This window comes from Oratosquilla oratoria, chromosome 36 (assembly GCF_046742065.1).
Source record: "Oratosquilla oratoria isolate Oo_2021 chromosome 36, ASM4674206v1, whole genome shotgun sequence".
NCBI classification, from domain to species: Eukaryota; Metazoa; Arthropoda; class Malacostraca; order Stomatopoda; family Squillidae; genus Oratosquilla; species Oratosquilla oratoria.
Window position 1 is genome coordinate 39,335,283 of NC_134812.1, and position 24,707 is coordinate 39,359,989.

The window sequence follows — 24,707 nt, forward strand, 5'->3', positions numbered from 1 at the left end:
CATTCGGTTTCTCAATACGTGACGCAAAGCCAATTTGACATTTGAAGATTGAGAAAACGAAAGATTGTAACCGAAGTCGTTTCTACCCAAACGAACTCACAACGGTTGATGAGAATCTGACGAGACTCGCTCGGTGGAAACGCAGTCTTAGTTAGACTGATGACAGGGTGTTCCTAGAACATTATCAGTTGCTATTTACAGTACAGCTTAGCCTGAAAACTCAGTAGAAAGAAGTGTTTTGATATGCATGTTTCAAGATTTTTTTGTGTTCTTGCACACTATATGACAAAATTTATTAGCATTAATCTTAAATACTACATAGAGATTTTTAGCACATTGTTATTACTGTAATTTTCATATTAGAAATTCATATACTGGGTAATTTGCAATCTATAATGTATACAGAAATATTCTAAAGTTCATATCTTTACTTTTGAGTAATACATCAGAAAAGTAAGCTTAGCAAATAATATTAGCACAGCAATGCACCCTGCAAAAATATCCACCATACACAACTGGAATACACTCTTCTGTGAGTGTATTCCAGTTGTGTATGGTGGATATTTTTGCAGGGTGCATTGCTGTGCTAATATTATTTGCTAAGCTTACTTTTCTGATGTATTACTCAAAAGTAAAGATATGAACTTTAGAATATTTCTGTATACATTATAGAAGAGGCTGGACGACGGTGTTGTGAACAGCTGCCCAGGATGTAACACTTCACCCCATACCATACAACACATAATGGAAGACTGCATTATACACAATCATGCACGCAAACAACACAACATACACTCTATAAAGGATTTGTGGGAAAACCCAGTTTCGGCTGTGGCCTTCCTTGGGGAGACGGGACTGCTCGGACAGACAGTCTAGGGAACGACAACAACAACAACAACTGGAATACACTTATTTTTAAATAAGCATTTCTTTAATTCACTGTTATCATATATATATATATATATATATATATATATATATATATATACTGTATATGCAGAAACCTCACTTCACCATGGGGTACACATGTGAAAAACCACAGGAGAAATTCAAATTGTAGACAGTAAGATCTTTTGTATATTATATTTTCAGACAAATTATACAGATATAGAAAAAGAACAACTTATAAACACACTTCACAGCAGGGAAGGTTACATGGAAGAGGGATCTGACCTAGAATCCCAGCATCTCTAGCCTCCTCCTGTATTGGTTTGGGGGGAATTGTCTCAACTAAATCTGTTAATATTTTGTCACATTTGAAATGTCTATAACTCATGTTCACATCTTACCATCTATGCTTTGAATTTCTCCTGTGTTTTTTTTGCACACACACACACACACACACACACTTTCAACGAACGGACGGCTTGACGAACGCTCTGAAGAAAAGTGCAGATTGAGGATACCAACGCAAAGAGAAGTGCCTTTTTGTATTTGCAGGGGGGGGGGAATTGCTCGTGAGGTAGTGGGAAAGTAAGGAAAGAGGAGAGGGGGAGGGATTACTGGGGAAATGGAAGGTAATGAGGATGTGGAGGACTTGGCCCAGGCAGACGGGCGGAAGGTCAACATGAAACGACCACCGGATGACGAAATGGCAAATAAAAATGTAAAGATTAGAAGTATAGAGAGGAGAAATACAGTAGAAAGTGACGAGAATATGTTCCAGGGATTTAAAGAGGGTGGGGGGGACACAACCCCCCCCAGACTGATAAGACTAGAGGAGAGAGTTGATAAGGTGATCGAGGACTTGGAACGTAAGTTAGGTAATGTAGGCTCCATTCTCCAAAGAATTGAAAGATTGGAACAACTAGAGAAGGCTAACAGAAACTTAACTGAAGAAGTAGAGGACCTAAAAAGACAGTTAGGAAATGTAAAGGAGGAGAATGAGAAATTGAAGAAGAATAGTAATGAAAACAGTGAGAAAATAGCTACAGAAGCTAAAAATTGGAGAATAACTCAAGAAGGGAATAAGGTTTCATTCACTGACATAGTCAAACAGCAATTGAAAGAACATAATGAAGACTCAGTTATTAAAGTGATGAGACAGAAGGAGAATATAGTAAGAGAATTAGCTGACAAAAAGAAATGTATAATTATATTAGGAATGGAAGAGAAACATAACCCAGATAGAACCGCAAGAATCAAGGAGGAAAATGAAAGGGTAAGCAGTTTATTAAAATTAGTCCAGGAAGATGAACCAGAAATTATAAAGGAAATTGAGGAAAAATTCAGACTCGGAAAATATAGTACAGATAAGACCAGACCAATTAAAGTTAAATTCAGGTCACAAACAACGGCAGAGAAAATTCTATCCAAGACAGGGAAACTAGCAACAAATGATCAATATAAAAAGGTATGGATAAAAAGAGAAATGAATAAGGAGGAAAGAGAGGCAGAAAAGCAGAAAAGAATTGAAGCTAAGGCAAAAAACGAGGAAAGAACGGAGTCAGAGAAAGAGAGATTCTATTGGAGAGTAGTGAACATGAAAATAAAGCAGTTCGACATACTAAAGAAAAACATAAGGGAAACAGAGAACACAATGGAAGTGGCAGAAAACTAAGAGTGTCTTACACAAATATAGATGGATTGATAACAGGATTGAATGAACTGAATGATTATTTGAAAGAAAAAGAACCGGACATAATGGGAATTGTAGAAACAAAATTAAAAGGCCCACTACCACCCAACAGTGTAGGACATGATACATACAATTATTGGATTAGAAACAGAGAGAAAAAACAAGGGAGTGGAGTTATGTTCCTGACAAAGAAGGATATAAACGTGAAAGGTGTCATATATGGAAAGAATACAGTAGAGATGATTATGATAGAAGTGGAAGACCGAGATAAGAAGAGCAGAAAATTTGTGATCAACTATGTGCCTCCGAAAACAGCCTCATGGGAGGAGAATGAACATAAAAGTATGTTAGAGGACACAAAGATAGCATTAACTAAAATAATGGAAGACGGAGGAAGAATAGTTATGATGGGCGACTTTAATTGCAAAGAAATCTGCTGGGAAGAAATGACAGTAAAGAGTGGTGATGACTCATGGGGAAATGCTCTACTTGAGATGATTACTGACCATTCAATGACACAATGGATACAAGAGAACACTAGGTATAGAAATGAAGAAGAACCATCGAGGCTAGACTTAATAATTACATCTGAACCTAGAATAGTGGACAAGATTGAATATAAAACACCAATAGGTAAAAGTGACCACATATTGATTGAACTGGAACTTAATGAAGAAAAATATATGAAAAGAAATGAACAATATAGAAAAGGAAGAATGATGTATGAAAAAACAAACTTTGATAAAATAAGAGAATTCTTCCAACAAGAAAACTGGGAAGAAATATACAAAGAAGAAACATCAGTGGAAGAGAAATGGAATATTTTGACAAAAATTTACAAAGAAGGAGTGGAAAAGTATGTCCCAAGACAAAAACAAGAAAAAGAATATGTAAAATGCTGGTACAACAAAAGTTGTAGGGAGTTAAAAGACAAAAGAGACAAAGCCTGGACCGGATGGAAAAAAGACAGAAGACCTGAAAAATGGAAAATATATACTGGTTATAGAAATGAATATGTACAAAAGTGCAGAGAGGAAAAAAGAAAATATGAAAAAGATGTTATAGAAAAGTGTAAAGATCAACCAAAACTATTCTACAGATTTGTAAACAATAAACTGAAAAACAAACAAGACTTGGAGAAATTAAGACAAGGGGGAGTTGAATACACTGAGGAAATGGAAATGGCAGAAATTATGAACAAACATTTTAAATCAGTGTTTACAAGGGAAAATATACAACCTGAAGAGATTGAGTGGAAGGAAAAAGTCCCCCCTATGGAAGAAATAGAAGTAACGAAGAATGAAATATTGACACACTTGGGTAATTTTGATGTCAGAAAATCGCATGGGCCAGATGAAATAGCAAACTGGATTCTGAAAGAATGTAGGAATGAACTGGCAGACAAAATACATAGCATAATAAGCAGTTCCTTAAAAGAAGGAAAAGTTCCAGAAGATTGGAAAAAAGCAAATATAGTACCTATATATAAAGGAGGAAATAAAGAAGAACCTACCAACTATAGACCAGTCTCTCTAACAAGTACAATAGCAAAAATATGTGAAAGAATTATCAAAAGTAGATGGGTAAAATACTTGAAAAAAAACAACGTACTAAATCCAAGGCAATTTGGATTCAGACAAGGACGATCATGCGTCACCAATTTAATATGTTTCTATTCAAGGCTAATAGATATAATACAAGAAAGAGATGGATGGGCTGATTGTGCATTTCTAGACCTAAAAAAAGCTTTTGACAAAGTACCACATAAGAAGTTGCTTAAGAAATTAGAATATGAAGGAGGAATACAAGGTAAATTGCTAAATTGGATGGAAGACTTTTTGCAAGAAAGAAAAATGCGAGTAGTGATAAGAGATCAGCACTCAAAATGGAATGAAGTAATAAGCGGTGTCCCGCAGGGAACAGTTCTGGCCCCAATAATGTTTGCTATATATATTAATGATATGGATGAAGGAATTGAAAGCTATATGAGCTTCTTTGCAGATGATGCAAAATTACTGAAAAGAGTGAAAACTGAAGAAGATTGTGAATCACTACAGAGAGATCTAAATAAAGTACAAGAATGGAGTAGGAAGTGGGAGATGGAGTTCAATACAAAAAAGTGTAGTATAATGGAATTTGGAAAAAGCAAAAACAGAATAACAGGATCATATAATTTGGGAGAAGAAGGAATAAAAAGAGTAGAAAATGAGAGGGACCTGGGAGTCATTGTTATGAATAATATGTCACCTGAGAAACATATAAATAAGATTTTTGGAGAAACTTATAATTTAATAAGAACAATCAAAGTGGCATTTACATACCTGGATGAAGAAATGGTGAGGAAAATCCTAGTCACCCTGATAAGACCAAGATTGGAATATGCAGCAACGATATGGTCACCAAGTACAAAAAAATGTATAAAAAAACTTGAAAGAATACAAAGAGCAATTACTAAACTGGCACCAACACTCTCAAAACTATCATATGAAGAGAGACTACAAAAACTTAAACTACAGACACTAGAGCAAAGACGAGAGAGAGGAGATTTGATAGCTATTTACAGAATCATGAAAGGCATAGAAATTACTGATAGAGAGAATCTGATAAAATGGGATGACAGAAATACAAGAGGACACGGAAAGAAAATAAAAAAAGACAACTATAGAAGAGATTTGAAAAAGAACAGCTTTCCTCACAGAGCAATAGACAGTTGGAACAAGTTAGATGAGAAAGTGGTGTGTGCAAAAACAATACATGAATTTAAAAATAGTTTAGATAAAATGAGATATGAAGACGGGACCTCACGAGCATAGCTCCCCTTCCCGTAAAATACAACTAGGTAAATACAACTAGGTAAATACACACACACACACACTTTCAACGAACGGACGGCTTGACGAACGCTCTGAAGAAAAGTGCAGATTGTGGATACCAACGCAAAGAGAAGTGCCTTTTTGTATTTGCAGGGGGGGGGGAATTGCTCGTGAGGTAGAGGGAAAGTAAGGAAAGAGGAGAGGGGGAGGGATTACTGGGGAAATGGAAGGTAATGAGGAGGTGGAGGAAATGGCCCTGACGGGCCGCCGGGTAGACAAAAGACCCCAAGACGAGTTGGATGATAACATGTCTAATAGGAATGTGAAGATTAGAGGTATAGATAGGAGCAATATAGCAGAAAGTGATGAGAATATTTTCAAGGGATTTAAAGAGAGTGGGGGGGACTCAAACCCCCCCCGACTGACAAGACTAGAGATGAAGGTTGATAAGGTGATCGAGGACTTGGAGAGTAGGTTAGGTCATATGAACACCATTTTAAAAAGGGTTGAAAGATTGGAAGAACTGGAAAAGGCGAATAAAAACTTAACTGATGAAATAGAAGAACTAAAAAGACAGTTAAGAGAGGTAAAGGGGGAGAATGAGGAATTGAAGAAGAATAGTAAAGAAAACAGAGAAACAATAGCTAAAGAAAGTAAAAATTGGAAGCAAACCCAAGAAGGAAATAAGATTTCATTCACTGACATAGTCAAACAGCAATTGAAAGAACATACTGAAGACTCAGTTATTAAAGTGATGAGACAAAAGGAGAATATAGTAAGGGATTTAGCAGACAAGAAGAAATGTATAATTATATTAGGAATGGAAGAGAAACACAACACAGATAGAACCACAAGAATCAAAGAGGAAAATGAAAAAGTAAGCCAATTACTAGAATCAGTTCAGGAAGATGAACCAGGAATTATGAAACAAATCGAAGAGAAATTTAGACTCGGAAAGTATAGCACAGACAAGACCAGACCAATTAAGATTAAATTCAAGTCACAAACAACGGCAGAGAATATCTTATCCAAAACAGGGAAACTAGCAACAAGTGAACAACACAAAAAGATATGGATAAAAAGAGAAATGAATAAAGAGGAAAGAGAGGAAGAAAAGCAGAAAAGACTGGAAGCTAAGACAAAAAACGAGAACAGAACGGAGACAGAGAAAGAGAGATTCTATTGGAGAGTAGTGAACATGAAACTAAGGAAGTTCGACATACAAAAGAAAAACATAAGGGAAACAGAGAACACAATGGAAGTGGCAGAAAACTAAGAGTGTCTTACACAAATATAGATGGATTAATAACAGGATTGAATGAGCTGAATGATTATTTGAAAGAAAAAGAACCGGACATAATGGGAATTGTAGAAACAAAATTAAAAGGCCCACTACCACCCAACAGTGTAGGACATGATGCATACAATTATTGGATTAGAAACAGAGAGAAAAAGCAAGGGGGTGGAGTTATGTTCCTGACTAAGAAGGATATAAACGTGAAAGGTGTCATATATGGAAAGAATACAGTAGAGATGATTATGATAGAAGTGGAAGACAGAGATAAGAAGAGCAGAAAATTTGTGATCAATTATGTGCCTCCGAAAACAGCCTCATGGGAGGAGAGTGAATATAAAAGTATGTTAGAGGACACAAAGATAGCATTAACTAAAATAATGGAAGACGGAGGAAGAATAGTTATGATGGGCGACTTTAATTGCAAAGAAATCTGCTGGGAAGAAATGACAGCAAAGAGTGGTGATGACTCATGGGGAAATGCTCTACTTGAGATGATTACTGACCATTCAATGACACAATGGATACAAGAGAACACTAGGTATAGAAATGAAGAAGAACCATCGAGGCTAGACTTAATAATTACATCTGAACCTAGAATAGTGGACAAGATTGAATATAAAACACCAATAGGTAAAAGTGACCACATATTGATTGAACTGGAACTTAATGAAGAAAAATATATGAAAAGAAATGAACAATATAGAAAAGGAAGAATGATGTATGAAAAAACAAACTTTGATAAAATAAGAGAATTCTTCCAACAAGAAAACTGGGAAGAAATATACAAAGAAGAAACATCAGTGGAAGAGAAATGGAATATTTTGACAAAAATTTACAAAAAAGGAGTGGAAAAGTATGTCCCAAGACAAAAACAAGAAAAAGAATATGTAAAATGCTGGTACAACAAAAGTTGTAGGGAGTTAAAAGACAAAAGAGACAAAGCCTGGACCAGATGGAAAAAAGACAGAAGACCTGAAAAATGGAAAATATATACTGGTTATAGAAATGAATATGTACAAAAGTGCAGAGAGAAAAAAAGAAAATATGAAAAAGATGTTATAGAAAAGTGTAAAGATCAACCAAAACTATTCTACAGATTTGTAAACAATAAACTGAAAAACAAACAAGACTTGGAGAAATTGAGACAAGGAGGAGTTGAATACACTGAGGAAATGGAAATGGCAGAAATTATGAACAAACATTTTAAATCAGTGTTTACAAGGGAAAATATACAACCTGAAGAGATTGAGTGGAAAGAAAAAGTCCCCCCTATGGAAGAAATAGAAGTAACAAAGAATGAAATATTGACACACTTGGGTAATTTTGATGTCAGAAAATCGCATGGGCCAGATGAAATAGCAAACTGGATTCTGAAAGAATGCAGGAATGAACTGGCAGACAAAATACATAGCATAATAAGCAGTTCCTTAAAAGAAGGAAAAGTTCCAGAAGATTGGAAAAAAGCAAATATAGTACCTATATATAAAGGAGGAAATAAAGAAGAACCTACCAATTATAGACCAGTCTCTCTAACAAGTACAATAGCAAAAATTTGTGAAAGAATTATCAAAAGTAGATGGGTAAAATACTTGGAAAAAAACAACGTACTAAATCCAAGGCAATTTGGATTCAGACAAGGACGGTCATGCGTCACCAATTTAATATGTTTCTATTCAAGGCTAATAGATATAATACAAGAAAGAGATGGATGGGCTGATTGTGCATTTCTAGACCTAAAAAAAGCTTTTGACAAAGTACCACATAAGAAGTTGCTTAAGAAATTAGAATATGAAGGAGGAATACAAGGTAAATTGCTAAATTGGATGGAAGACTTTTTGCAAGAAAGAAAAATGAGAGTAGTGATAAGAGATCAGCACTCAAAATGGAATGAAGTAATAAGCGGTGTCCCGCAGGGAACAGTTCTGGCCCCAATAATGTTTGCTATATATATTAATGATATGGATGAAGGAATTGAAAGCTATATGAGCTTCTTTGCAGATGATGCAAAATTACTGAAAAGAGTGAAAACTGAAGAAGATTGTGAATCACTACAGAGGGATCTAAATAAAGTACAAGAATGGAGTAGGAAGTGGGAGATGGAGTTCAATACAAAAAAGTGTAGTATAATGGAATTTGGAAAAAGCAAAAACAGAATAGCAGGATCATATAATTTGGGAGAAGAAGGAATAAAAAAAGTAGAAAATGAGAAGGACCTGGGAGTCATTGTTATGAATAATATGTCACCTGAGAAACATATAAATAAGATTTTTGGAGAAACTTATAATTTAATAAGAACAATCAAAGTGGCATTTACATACCTGGATGAAGAAATGGTGAGGAAAATCCTAATCACCCTGATAAGACCAAGATTGGAATATGCAGCAACGATATGGTCACCAAGTACAAAAAAATGTATAAAAAAACTTGAAAGGATACAAAGAGCAATTACAAAACTGGCACCAACACTCTCAAAACTATCATATGAAGAGAGACTACAAAAACTTAAACTACAGACACTAGAGCAAAGAAGAGAGAGAGGAGATTTGATAGCTATTTACAGAATCATGAAAGGCATAGAAATTACTGATAGAGAGAATCTGATAAAATGGGATGACAGAAATACAAGAGGACACGGAAAGAAAATAAAAAAAGACAGCTATAGAAGAGATTTTAAAAAGAACAGCTTTCCTCACAGAGCAATAGACAGTTGGAACAAGTTAGATGAGAAAGTGGTGTGTGCAAAAACAATACATGAATTTAAAAATAGTTTAGATAAAATGAGATATGAAGACGGGACCCCACGAGCATAGCTCCCCTTCCCGTAAAATACAACTAGGTAAATACAACTAGGTAAATACACACACACACACTTTCAACGAACGGACGGCTTGAAGAACGTTCTGAAGAAAAGTGCAGATTGTGGATCCCAACGCAAAGAGAAGTGCCTTTTTGTATTTACAGGGTGGGGGGAAATTGCTCGTGGGGTAGTGGGAAAGTAAGGAAAGAGGAGAAGGGGAGGGATTGCTGGGGAAATGGAAGGTAATGAGGAAGTAGAGGACTTGGTCCTAACAGACCGCCGAAAAGTAAACAAGAGACCGCAAGACGAGCTGGAGGACGACGGAATGTCTAATAAGAATGTAAAGATTAGAAGTATAGATAGGAACAATACAGTAGAAAGTGATGAGAATATTTTCAAGGGATTTAAAGAGAGTGGGGGGGACTGACAAGACTAGAGAAGAAGGTTGATAAGGTGATCGAGGACTTGGAGAGTAGGTTAGGTCATATGAACACCATTTTACAAAGGGTTGAAAGATTGGAAGAACTGGAAAAGGCGAATAAAAACTTAACTGATGAAATAGAAGACCTAAAAAGACAGTTAAGAGATGTAAAGGTGGAGAATGAGGAATTGAAGAAGAATAGTAAAGAAAACAGAGAAACGATAGCTAAAGAAAGTAAAAATTGGAAGAAAACCCAAGAAGGAAATAAGGTTTCATTCACTGACATAGTCAAACAGCAATTGAAAGAACATACTGAAGACTCAGTTATTAAAGTGATGAGACAAAAGGAAAATATAGTAAGAGATTTAGCAGACAAGAAGAAATGTATAATTATATTAGGAATGGAAGAGAAACACAACACAGATAGAACCACAAGAATCAAAGAGGAAAATGAAAAAGTAAACCAATTACTAGAATCAGTTCAGGAAGATGAACCAGAAATTATGAAACAAATCGAAGAGAAATTTAGACTCGGAAAGTATAGCACAGACAAGACCAGACCAATTAAGATTAAATTCAAGTCACAAACAACGGCAGAGAATATCTTATCCAAAACAGGGAAACTAGCAACAAGTGAACAATACAAAAAGATATGGATAAAAAGAGAAATGAATAAAGAGGAAAGAGAGGAAGAAAAGCAGAAAAGACTGGAAGCTAAGGCAAAAAACGAGAACAGAACGGAGTCAGAGAAAGAGAGATTCTATTGGAGAGTAGTGAACATGAAACTAAGGAAGTTCGACATACAAAAGAAAAACATAAGGGAAACAGAGAACACAATGGAAGTGGCAGAAAACTAAGAGTGTCTTACACAAATATAGATGGATTAATAACAGGATTGAATGAGCTGAATGATTATTTGAAAGAAAAAGAACCGGACATAATGGGAATTGTAGAAACAAAATTAAAAGGCCCACTACCACCCAACAGTGTAGGACATGATGCATACAATTATTGGATTAGAAACAGAGAGAAAAAGCAAGGGGGTGGAGTTATGTTCCTGACTAAGAAGGATATAAACGTGAAAGGTGTCATATATGGAAAGAATACAGTAGAGATGATTATGATAGAAGTGGAAGACAGAGATAAGAAGAGCAGAAAATTTGTGATAAATTATGTGCCTCCAAAAACAGCCTCATGGGAGGAGAGTGAACATAAAAGTATGTTAGAGGACACAAAGATAACATTAAATAAAATAATGGAAGATGGAGGAAGAATAGTCATGATGGGCGACTTTAATTGCAAAGAAATCTGCTGGGAAGAAATGACAGTAAAGGGTGGAGATGACTCATGGGGAAACGCTCTACTTGAGATGATTATTGACCACACAATGACACAATGGATACAGGAGAACACTAGGTATAGAAATGAAGAAGAACCATCGAGACTAGACTTATTAATTACATCTGAACCTAGAATAGTGGACAAGATTGAATATAAAACACCAATAGGTAAAAGTGACCACATATTGATTGAACTGGAACTTAATGAAGAAAAATATATCAAAAGAAATGAACAATATAGAAAAGAAAGAATGATGTATGAAAAAACAAACTTTGATAAAATAAGAGAATTCTTTCAACAAGAAAACTGGGAAGAAATATACAAAGAAGAAACATCAGTGGAAAAGAAATGGAATATTTTGACAAAAATTTACAAAAAAGGAGTGGAAAAGTATGTCCCAAGACAAAAACAAGAAAAAGAATATGTAAAATGCTGGTACAACAAAAGTTGTAGGGAGTTAAAAGACAAAAGAGACAAAGCCTGGACCAGATGGAAAAAAGACAGAAAACCTGAAAAATGGAAAATATATACCAGTTATAGAAATGAATATGTACAAACGTGCAGAGAGGAAAAGAGAAAATATGAAAAAGACGTCATAGAAAAATGTAAAGATCAACCAAAACTATTCTACAGATTTGTAAACAATAAACTGAAAAACAAACAGGACTTGGAGAAATTAAGACAAGGGGGAGTTGAATACACTGAGGAAATGGAAATGGCGGAAATTATGAACAAACATTTTAAAACAGTGTTTACAAGGGAGAACATACAACCTGAAGAGATTGAATGGAAAGAGAAAGTCCCCCCTATAGAAAAAATAGAAGTATCAAAGAATGAAATATTGATACAATTGAGTAATCTTGATGTCAGAAAATCACATGGACCAGATGAAATAGCAAACTGGATTCTGAAAGAATGCAGGAATGAACTGACAGACAAAATACATAGCATAATAAGCAGTTCCTTGAAAGAAGGAAAAGTTCCAGAAGATTGGAAAAAAGCAAATATAGTACCTATATATAAAGGAGGAAATAAAGAAGAACCTACCAACTATAGACCAGTCTCTCTAACAAGTACAATAGCAAAAATTTGTGAAAGAATTATCAAAAATAGATGGGTAAAATACTTGGAAAAAAACAACGTACTAAATCCAAGGCAATTTGGATTCAGACAAGGACGATCATGCGTCACCAATTTAATATGTTTCTATTCAAGGCTAATAGATATAATACAAGAAAGAGATGGATGGGCTGATTGTGCATTTCTAGACCTAAAAAAAGCTTTTGACAAAGTACCACATAAGAAGTTGCTTAAGAAACTAGAATCTGAAGGAGGAATACAAGGTAAATTACTAAATTGGATGGAAGACTTTTTGCAAGAAAGAAAAATGAGAGTAGTGATAAGAAACCAGCACTCAAAATGGAATGAAGTAATAAGCGGTGTCCCGCAGGGAACAGTCCTGGCCCCAATAATGTTTGCTATATATATTAATGATATGGATGAAGGAATTGAAAGCTATATGAGCTTCTTTGCAGACGATGCAAAACTACTGAAAAGAGTGAAAACTGAAGAAGATTGTGAATCACTACAGAGAGATCTAAATAAAGTACAGGAATGGAGCAAGAAGTGGGAGATGGAGTTCAATACAAAAAAGTGTAGTATAATGGAATTTGGAAAAAGCAAAAACAGAATAACAGGATCATATAATTTGGGAGAAGAGGGAATAAAAAAAAGTAGAAAATGAGAAGGACCTGGGAGTCATTGTTATGAATAATATGTCACCTGAAAAAACATATAAATAAGATTTTTGGAGAAACTTATAATTTAATAAGAACAATCAAAGTGGCATTTACATACCTGGATGAAGAAATGGTGAGGAAAATCCTAATCACCCTGATAAGACCAAGATTAGAATATGCAGCAACAATATGGTCACCAAGTACAAAAAAATGTATAAAAAAACTTGAAAGAATACAAAGAGCAATTACAAAACTGGCACCAACACTCTCAAAACTATCATATGAAGAGAGACTACAAAAACTTGAACTACAGACACTAGAGCAAAGAAGAGAGAGAGGAGATTTGATAGCTATTTACAGAATCATGAAAGGCATAGAAATTACTGATAGAGAGAATCTGATAAAATGGGATGACAGAAATACAAGAGGACACGGAAAGAAAATAAAAAAAGACAGCTATAGAAGAGATTTGAAAAAGAACAGCTTTCCACACAGAGTAATAGACAGTTGGAACAAGTTAGATGAGAAAGTGGTGTGTGCAAAAACAATACATGAATTTAAAAATTGTTTAGATAAAATGAGAAATGAAGACGGGACCCCACGAGCATAGCTCCCCTTCCCGTAAAATACAACTAGGTACAACTAGGTAAATACACACATATATATATATATATATATATATAATATATATATATATATATATATATATATATGTACATACACACACAGAAGAAGATTGCAAATCACTAACTACAAGAAGACCTGGACAAAGTCTGGAAATTGAGTCAGAACCATGAAGTTAATTTCAATATCAAGAAATGTGGTAAAATGGAATTTGGATAAAGCAAAAATAGAATATTGGGACAATATAAAATTGGTTCAAAGGAAATTAAAAAAGTCAACTTGGAGAGTGACATAGGAGTAACTATCAGCAATGACATGGCACCAGACAAATATATCAACATATTAGTCAGAGAAACTTTCAACTTATTAAGATCAATGAAAGTGGCCTTTGACTACATGGATGAAGAAATGGTAAAGAAAATATTAGTTACATTGATAAGACCAAAATTGAAGTATGCTGTGACACTATGGACACCTAGTGCTAAAAAGAACATAAAGAAATTAAAAAGAATTCAAAAAGCAATGACAAAGATGGCACCAACACTCTACAAATTGACATACGAACAAGGATTGGCCAAACTTGAACTACCAACCCTGGAACAAAAAAGAGAAAAAGGAGATCTACTAACCATCTACAGAATTATGAAAGGGATGGAAGTCCTTGATAGAGATGATTTATTAAAGTGGGATAAAAGAAAAACAAGAGGACATGAAAAGAAACTTAAAAAGGATAGTTACAGAAGAGATCTGAAAAAGAATAGCTTCTCACACAGAGTGGTAGATATTTGGAACAAACTGAATGAGGAAACAATGAGTGCAAAAACTATACAAGAATTTAAGATCAAACTGGATACTGAAAGATACAAAAGTAGGTCACTATAAGCATAGCTCTCATCCCATAAAATACAACTAGGTAAATACAAGCATATCAACAAAATAGTTGGAGAAACCTTCAATTTACTAAGATCAATGAAAGTGGCCTTTGACTACTTGGATGAGGAAATGGTAAAGAAAATATTAGTCACATTTATAAGACCAAAATTGGAGTATATTGTGATGCTATGGACACTGAGTACTAAAAAGAATATAAAGAAATTAGAAAGAATCCAAAGAGCAACAACAAAGATGGCACAAACACTCTTTAACCACTTCACTCCGGGCCAAAATCTCGCGGGCAGCATTAGCTGCCAGACATACAATGTTGCGTCATAATACTCGCATCATAAAAAATAGTCACCGCTTATATCGATCGTTCTCTCTTTCACCTGTGAATTTTGATAACCATAGAAAATGTGATGAAGCCAGTTTAGAGAGTATGTCAGTTACGCAGGGACAGCTACAATAAATATAATCAAGACGCCGATATGGCAGCCTCACGTATCCACTTGCTCCCCATGCTGCCTACGTAGGCGGCACCGTATGGAAGGGGTTAAATTGACATACGAACAAAGATTGGCCAAACTCGAACTACCAACCCTGGAACAAAAAAGAGAAAGAGATCTACTGACCATTTACAGAATTATGAAAGTGATGGAAGTTCTCAACAGAGATGATTTATTAAACTGGGATAAGAGAAAAACAAGAGGACATGAAAAGAAACTCAAAAAAGGATAGTTATAGAAGAGATCTGAAAAAGAATAGTTTCCCACACACAGTGGGTGAGGCAACAGTGTGTGTAAAAGCTATACAAGAATTTAAGAACAAACTTGATACTGAAAGATACAAAGATGGGTCACTGTGAGCATAGTTCTCTTCTCGTATAATACAACTAGGTAAATGCAATACAAATAACAATTTGTTTGTACCCATTAGTGAAACATCGTTTTCCTACTGGCTGTTGAAAACTGATCTTGTATTGTAGATGGAGTTTCATCCATGGCTGACTGTTTGAGAACTTGGTGAGGTTACCATTACCAAATGGTAAGTTTCTGTACACGTATCCCAATCTATTAAACATCTGGAAAAGAAGAAAACACTGTTGTAATTACAGAAACTCTTCATACTTCCTACAGTAAAAAAAAAAAAAATAAGATTACATGACATTTTCTAACTGCATAGTATGAAAACTATCTATATATCAAGGGCTTCTTTCCTTTATAAGGGAGGTAGCCACTCCCACCCATTCCACTCCCATCCACCACCTATGTTTCTCTCTCTTCTTAGCTCCTTGTAGATGAAGGGTCATCCTTGTCTCATTGCCCCTGTCAGAATCAATGCAGCAAGACACAGGACATCCACAACAAGGCTGTTTCACTATCAGTGACCCCTGCAATGTCCCCTCATGTAGTAAATAGAGAAAATCAGGAGAAATCTCTTCTGGCTGCATCAAAATATTCACACACATTCCCGCCCCACTCCCTTCCTTGCTTGATAGAAAAGACAGATGGGGAGAAAATCACTTTGGGCTGCATCAAAGTATCATTCATGTCCCTTTTCCACTCATGCCTATCCCCTCCCTTCTCCCTTTGCTGAACAGACATTCCCCTCTTGCTCAAAGAAAACTGACACCTTAAAATAAACTGTCTAAAGTCTACTACACTTAGGGGAAACTAAAATATTACTCGCATAATTTATGGAACCAGTAAATGCATAAACTGAGTTCCTTTGACTTGACATAACAAATTTTGTCCTCAGCAACCAAACAGATCCCCAGCCTGGCAGATAAACCATATGAGGAGAGATTAAAAGCACTGGGTCTGCCAACTTTGAAAGATCAAAGAGAAAGAGGTGATACAATTACATTATTCAGGTCACTAAAGGGTAGAGATTACATTGACAGATCTAATTAAGGATAGGAGGGCTTCAAGAAGTCATGAAAACAAATTAAGAGAGACCACATGTCTAAAGGATGTAAAGAAATACAGTTTTCCATACAGACACATAAATACAAGGATTAAGTTGGAACTGTACATGAATTTGGGGCTAGGTATGACAAATTGGAGAGTAGGCAATGAGACCCAATGAGTACTACTCCTTTCCTGTATGCTACAATTAGGTAAATACAATTAGGTAAATAAACTAAACATTTTACAAATAAACATAAACATTTGATCAAACCAATACACAGAATTGCAGTTCCTTCACAAATACCACACACCCTTTACACTTCCCTCTACATGAATATGAGGCTAGGTATAAAAAAAAATGGAGAGGAGATGGGACCCAACTAGCTTTACTGCTTTCCTGTACACTACAATTTAGTAAATACAGTACATTTCACAAGCACCACTAACAGAGAGAAACAACAAAAAAAAAAAAAAAAAAAAAACACACACAAGCATCTACAACTACCTATACCACAAAAAAATCCACTTAAAAACACATACTCACATCATTAAACAAGCCCTTCAAGACAGACCACCAAACTCAATATTCCAACAACCCCAACAACTCATAAGAATCACATTGGCATGCCTCATGCATGAAGGATCATCCCTATCTCCTGCCCACTGTCTGGCTCAAAACAATGCAGCAAGACACATCTAAAGCAGAATCCCACTGCTTCATTTACTTGATGACCTTCCCTTCTCATTCCCTTTAGCAAAAATAGAGAAGACGAGGAGAAATCCTTTTGTGCCACATCAATTTATTGTTTATTCACAACCATTCTCCACTCACACATCTCTTGCTTTCTCTCTTCCTTGCTCAACAAACAGTCCCCTTTTACTCAAAACCCCTATTCACCCCATCCATCCTATTCATTCTTGCTCTTTCCCTCAAGTTCACTTCATCTACCTGTCTTCCACACTCTTTGCTAGTCTTTCCTCACTCATTCTTTCAATAAGCACAAACTATCCCAGTACTCTTTCATCAGCCCTATCTACCAGCTCTGCTCTCCTCACTCTATCCATCCTCATACATATACCAAGGCTTTTTCCCCCTTACAAGGGAGGTAGCCAAAAAGGGAAAGGCATAAAAACACTCCCACCCATTTCATCCCTAAATACACTCCACACCCCTCCCACCCTCCCTCTCATCTGAGCACCTCCTGGATGACGGGTCATCCCTGCACCTTGCCCACCGCCCTCATAACCACCACTATACTTCTCAAACACACTAAAAAATGTTCCTTTCTGCCTCCCTTAAATTCCAAGCCTCAGATCCATAGGAACAATTACACTTTCATATAATCTCTTTGTATCCATTCCCAGATACCTATTTCTCATGTCTTTTAATTCCCTCTATGGAAAATAATTAGTTGTAATAAAACATCATTAGAACATACACATCTTGACCATAATCCTTCCCACAGAGCAGCATATGATAATGATTGGTATAGAATTTAATACTAAGAGCCCTTCAACACACCATCTTGTCATATCATATAAAATACACAACATAAAAAGGACCAGAATGTTTAGTAACCAGCAATTTGGATTATTACCAGGTCAGTCTACAGTTCTTCAACTAATAAAGGTGTAGGATAGATGGACTCAAGATATTAGAAGAGAATGCTGCAGTGGACATAATCTACTGTGACTTTATGAAGGCCTTTGATAAGGTGTCACATGGGAGAGTTCTAGAAAAAATAAGCTACAACATCAGAGAGAAGTGTTTGAAGCGGATAGGAGCTTTTGTGGAGTCTAGAAAACAATGTTTAGTAGTGAATAGCCAAAAATCAGAATGGCATGATGTGACCCTCAGGGGTCTGTGATGGAACCATTATTGTTCATTCATTATATGAATGATCTACCAGAAGTTTTAAGAAATGGAAGTGAAATATATTTGTATGCAGATGATACAAAAATTTACAGGCAAATTAAAACCCAGTAGGGCATGAAACTTCTTCAAGAGGATATAGACTGTATGAGGCAAAGGGTGGATAAATAGTTATTGCTGTTTCATCCAAATAAGTGTAAATTCATGTGGATTGGAAGTTGTTGTGTAAGAAACAATGGATATACATGAATGAAAAGATGACAGAAATAAACACAGTAAGCTACAGTTCTCAAACCATCTTGCAGAAAAGATAAATAAAGCTAGACTTGTAGGACTTATCAGAAGAACCTTTGTCTCATTTGGTTGAAAACATTTTTAAGTCTATGTGGCACTAATCAGACCCCATTTGGAGTATACAAAGCAAGTATAGGCTCCATATTAGTTATTTGTTAAAGGACATTGAAGCTTACACTTGTACACGAAACTGAACTATGAAGAGAGATTGAGGAAACTGAAACTATCCACACTAGCATACAGACATGCACAAGGTGATATGATTGAATCATATAAGATCCTGAAAGGAGTGTGAGATTTGGAAGTATGCCAAGATATTTTAGTACTAAAGGGAAATGGCAGAACCAGAGGTCCTATGAAAATATAGAGCCCTTACATGCCTAAGTGCCACCCTGGGGCAAAGTTTTCAGTGACGTCCCTCCTCCCCCATCACCACTTCCCATCTCCACCATCCCTTACAGCCTCTTATAACTATTGGTTTGTGAAATAATTAAATGGATTTTAAAATTTGTATTTAATGTCCCTATTGCAGAAAGGATAATGGAAAAATATTTCATATTCTGTTGATTCTAATGCAAAATTCGTATATTATGGTAAAATATTCAGGGCTCCTTTGACTTTTTTTTTATTATAGTTATTTTGTTAGCCTTGTGGTTGGCATGTCCAAACTAGCATTGCTGTCCTCCTAAATGTGCCACCCCAAGGCATATGCCACCTCCTCCCATGTGAGGGCCCTGTGAAAATAGTGAAAAGATCGAAATTGGATAAAAGGAAGAACTCATTTTGTAACAAAATATTAAGCAATTGGAATGCACTACCCATGTGTGAGACTCAAAATCAGTTATTAAATTTTAGAGCAATTTTGATCAAGCATGGAGCAGCCAAGATTTAATATAACTATAGAGCTAAAATTCAATATAATAATATTATTCAAACTGATACCACCACCACCATTTATTCAGTTCAAAGTCCAGAGCTGGATACACAGGCCTAAAGGCCATCATCCAGAAGACTACTGTGAGAAACTGTAAGATTATTCCACTTTGATATCTCAAGTATCCTACCCCAAATATCCCACAATATATTTGCAGTTGGTAGTAGCTGATAAGTCAATCAAATGAAACACCATATACAGATGGGGCCTTTATTAGTACAAAATTTTACTTGTTAGAGCTTTATCAAGTATACAATATGTCCATACAAAAATATATACATACTCCAATCACAAAACAAGCACTCCATGGCATAACAGAATGCCAAATTCTATACTTTACCAAAACTTTCCTACAAATCAGTTAAATAAGGAAATTACTCCCCCAAGACAAGTCAGAATACATTCAGATCACCACCTAACACTGAAATAACACCATTGCATAATTATTGGCTTGTTAAGAAACATCAATTGTCCCAGATGCAACCACTACACAGATAATACATGCACCTCACAATACACTGTCTGACACTCACTCTTCCTGGACAGCAACACAAAATCTCTTCATTAAATGAGTTATGGTCAAAGCTGGCAGCCATGGCCAATTTTTTAGGGCCACAGGTCTTCTGTAAGAGATCTGGGGCCTTAGCTTGATTGACTAAGAGTCCTAGACTACTATATATGGTTAATACAGAGATATCTAATGCTCAGGATCTTTTTAAAAATGATCACTGTCATTACCCTGAAATGTCTTTACTAGCAATATCTTCATACACACAATATCATAGTAATGATATGGCTGTAAATGCTGACATATAAAATAGTTAAAGAACTGTGTCTCCTCATTTAGTTAATCCTAGGGAACCCTCTCACAACATTATTTTCTAAGTGAAATTTGCAATCAGCAACAATAAAACAAAAATAAGAAATGGTCTGAAATAAGAATTATCCAAAGTTGGTTCTGACCATCACTACTAATGTAATTTGTGGCATTTTGTCTCTATTCAGCATGCCTAGACTAGATACTTTGTGAACCGAGTGTAACAGTCCACAAAATAGGCTAGGTATAGTATAGGGGTAAGGCTAGGGTACACAAACTAGTTTACTAAGTAAGGTTGAGCATGCAAGTTTACTGTACAATTATAATAATACCCCCCCCCAAAAAAAAAAATACCAACTCATTAAAGCACATAAAATTTATTTGTCTATCATATAGTCCCTAAAATAGTCTGAATCCCGCCTCACCCCACTCCACTATATGTGGACGATGTTATTTTACAGAACGGTGATGTTATAATCGATCACCCACTTTTATTTGACGATTATATCCTGTCGAGCAATCTAATGTAGTCTACAAATTGTAACTGGGGATCTTTTCTTATTTCTAGAAGAATGTGGAAGTTTCACAACTGTAACGACGAGATGGCCATTGCTTCGGCGAAACCAGAAAGTACGCTATAACCCGATAGTCATGTTACGTCATTCCCGTTGTCTTAAACGTGAAAAATGTATCATAAAGTACGGAATCTATACAAAGTAAATCTGACCCAACTTGGCCAATTGTGACTTTTCAAATGATAACACTTGACCTTTTCTTCCGCCAATATCATAGCCACAAGGAAATACATGTTACACTATTGTCATTTTACAGTGAATGTATGCATTTTCATTGTTTTTCGTAGTAGGAGCGTGCAGGTATGATTTTCTAATTACCATAATGACAATGACCGCGGTGAGCTGCCTCTTGATCGGTCAATGAGTCGATGAGCTCGTTTAGTTCTATTCTTTCTACTTCGTCTCTCCTGCTTTTAATCTACATGGTCATCCTTCTTTTAATTAGGTCATTTTTAGCTTTGGAGTATTTATTTCCTCTAATACTTTTTGTACTTCTTAGTGTCTCTACCGATTCCCTAATGATATTCACTAAATTCAAATTCATATCTTCGACGGTGTCCTCGTTAGTTTTTAGAGCTTCGAATCTTTTTAATTTCTAATTGAAATTTCTTATTATTATCCTTAATCTTTGCAAGGCTGATTTTCTTTTTTAAACATAGTTTATTTCTCTCGGCTCTGAATTTTAATTTAGGTGTGCAACCTACCATTCTAAGGTCACTACCATGTTGACTTTATTTATCACCGTAACATTGCTAACGCTCTTGCTCTCGTCTCCTAATATGAAGTCTATTTCGTTCTTTGTTGTTCCATTTGGACTTCTCCAATTCCGTTTACGGCCTACACGCTTTTGGAGGAAAGTGTTCATTATCCTCATTTTGTAGTTTTCTGCAAATTTGATTAATATCTCGCCTCTGTCATTTCTTTCACCTACTCCAAACCTACCAATGCAGGTCTCATCTCTCATCTTCTTCCCCACTTTAGCAATAAAGTCGCTTATTACCAACGTGCACTTACATTAATATTCTGAAGTCTATCCACTACGTCAAGGTGTCAACTCTCGGATAGGAGGACCATGCAGATTAAAAACAGGAGAGACGAAATAGAAAGAGTAGAACTAAACAAGCATATCAGCAAAAGGCGGAGATAAGAAAAGAAAAAGAAACATGGATGGAATAGAGGAAACTATTCGGAATTTAAAAGTATTAAAGTGACCGAGCGCAGTCATGCTTTAGAAAGACAGCAAATGATATGTTTGAAAAATAGGAATGGAGAAATAATTAGATGTAGAGATAGAATGGTAAAAAGAGTAGAATAATTTTATCAAGAGCTTTACTCTTCGAAGACCGTAGTTGAGTTAGTAAATTCATCTGTAGACGTTAGTAGTGTACCAGAGATTATCAGGGAAGAAGTAGAATTTGCTTTAAAGATATGAAACGAGGAAAAACACCTGAGGAAAATGGTAAATCGATGGATCTGTTGGAAGACGCAAGTAAAGAAGTTCATATTAGGTTGGCTCAGTTGTATACCCAGTGCTTACATCAAGAAAGTGTTCCTGAATCATGGTGCAATGCTATAGTGGTTTTGCTTCATAAAAAAGGAGACCAGAAGGACCTTAGTGTGGCGTAGTGATATGAGGTACCCTGGCATTCGACATGAAGGGCACTGTAGTTGCACCGTAGTGTTGTATCGTGCTCCTACCACCAGACGCTTTCTAGTACAAGGACTCTGTCACGGGCACATTGCCTTCATCGATACATATGTACGACGTGGCATCGTCTTCCTTCTGCGTAAGTAGAACGACGTTGCCCCCTCTTCAGTCTATAGCAGTCTATCTTACTGCGAGCATGTAGCTATCCTGTACGCTCACGTCACAATTAAGATTCAAACATCGTCACCCCGCATTTCTGTTGCATACATAACACTTAGTAACTATCGACCAATTAGTTTGCTATCAAATGTATATAAAGTTTTCTCCAAGATCCTTACAAATAGACTAAATCAAGTTTTAGATGGAAACCAACCGAGAGAACAGGCAGGCTTTAGTAACGGATATTCGACTTAAGACCATTTACAGGCGATAAACCACCTAATCGAGAAAACGGCAGAATACCTTTCTGTTTAACTTTTGTAGATTACGAGGCCTTTGACTCGGTAGAACAAATAGCAGTACTAAACTCGTTACGCAATCAGGGTACAAACGAACAGGTTCTAAGGGTTTAAGAAAGGATTTATGCGAAAGGTACCGTTATAATTCGACTACATAGAGATACAGAAAATATCAAGATCGAGAAAGGAGTACGGCAAGGCGATACAATTTTACCTAAACTATTTACAGCTTGTTTTGGAAGATATTTTCAGAAGGTTGAGTTGGGAAGAGAAAGGTTTGAAGACTAATAGCAAATATTTAAACCGCCTAAGATTTGCAGATGATATTATTCTTATTTCAGAAAAAGCAGAAGACTTACAAGATATGCTAAGTGATCTGAACAAAGAAAGTCTCAAAGCAGGTTTAAAATGAATAGGAGTAAAACAAAAGTAATGTTCAACACGAAAGTTCAAAGTAAAGAGATTATAATCGATGGTGGGAGTCTTGAAGAAGTTGAAGAGTATAATTATTTAAACCAGATGGTAAAGGTGACAAAAGATCATGATAATGAAATAAAAAGACGCATTACAATTGGTTGGAAAGTGTTTGGTAAGTATAATCAGATCCTGAAAGGCTCTCTACTTTTATGTTTGAAACGTAAAGTTTACAATCAATACATTCTACTGGAAACAAAACTAAGGACAGCACAGAGGAGAATGGAGAGATCAATGATGGAAATAACGCTGAAAGACCGAAAAAGAGCAAGTTGGGTGAGAGAGCAGACTAGAGTGGAAGATATTGTGGAGGCGGTAAAAGAGAGGAAGTGGAATTGGGCAGGTAAGTTAGTGCGAACGACTGATGAGCGATGGAGCAAGTGTGTTACTGAATGGACGCCGCGAGATAGGGAGCGTGGAAGAGGGAGACCAAACAGAAGATGGAGAGACAAGATTGAGAAGTTTGCAGGAGTGGCGTGGCAGAGTTTGGCGCAGTCGTGTGAATCATGGAATGCTATGAAGGAGGCCTTTGTTTAGACATATCTTAGCAATAAGCATTTTATGTTATTTACTTGGGTAAAACAACTTATATTTATGTTAGTTGACAACAAAATATCGATCTTGTGATTGTCACTTTTCTCCTTCTCCTCACTTTTTTTCTTCTTCTCCTATCATCATTTTCACATTATTGTCCTCGTCATTATCATCAGATTGTCATCATCATCACATCGTCATCGTCATCATCATCACTTATCATTATTATTATTATTATTATCATTATTATTATTGTTATTATCATAACTATTATACTGGTCAACAAAATTTATTAAAATACCTGTCCCACAAGCAAAAGGAGGTGAACTTAATAGTTTTTGTTGTTGTTGTTGTTGTTGTTGTTGTTGTTGTTGCTGATTTCAAATATGTTTTCAGAATGTTTCTATTAGGCATAGTTTTTCTGTGATAGCATATTAAAATTTAAACAATTAAACTAATAGCTGAGGCTGATATTTCAATGTAACTTACCTTTAAAATTTAGAAATGTATGATTTTCGAGTATATTTTGCTTATGGGAGAGCCCTTTTTAGTGTCCAACAGTAATCAGGAAACATTGAAGAACTCCACTTCCCTTGATACCGGGTTTTCATGTTCAGAATGTCCTGGTGAAACATCTCACCGTGCTCGTCACTGACGGCACCAAGATTTGCAAGGAAGAAATCCAAGTGAGAGTATAGGAAGTG

At 35.8% G+C, this 24,707-nt stretch overlaps 1 protein-coding gene across 5 annotated transcripts in view; it reads right to left on the reverse strand.

Moving 5' to 3' along the window:
• LOC143018970 (sulfotransferase 1E1-like) overlaps positions 1-24,707 on the reverse strand; it is a 174,680-nt gene that overhangs the window by 22,642 nt on the left and 127,331 nt on the right. For 2 of the 5 annotated variants that reach the window (XM_076174635.1, XM_076174634.1), the window contains exon 2: positions 15,416-15,567. In XM_076174635.1, coding sequence (XP_076030750.1) covers positions 15,416-15,567 — 152 coding nt within the window. Of the gene's footprint in view, positions 1-15,415; positions 15,568-20,030; positions 20,636-20,803; positions 21,163-21,207; positions 21,288-24,707 lie in introns of those variants that run through there. The other 3 variants (XM_076174632.1, XM_076174633.1, XM_076174631.1) reach the window with 3 other exon arrangements.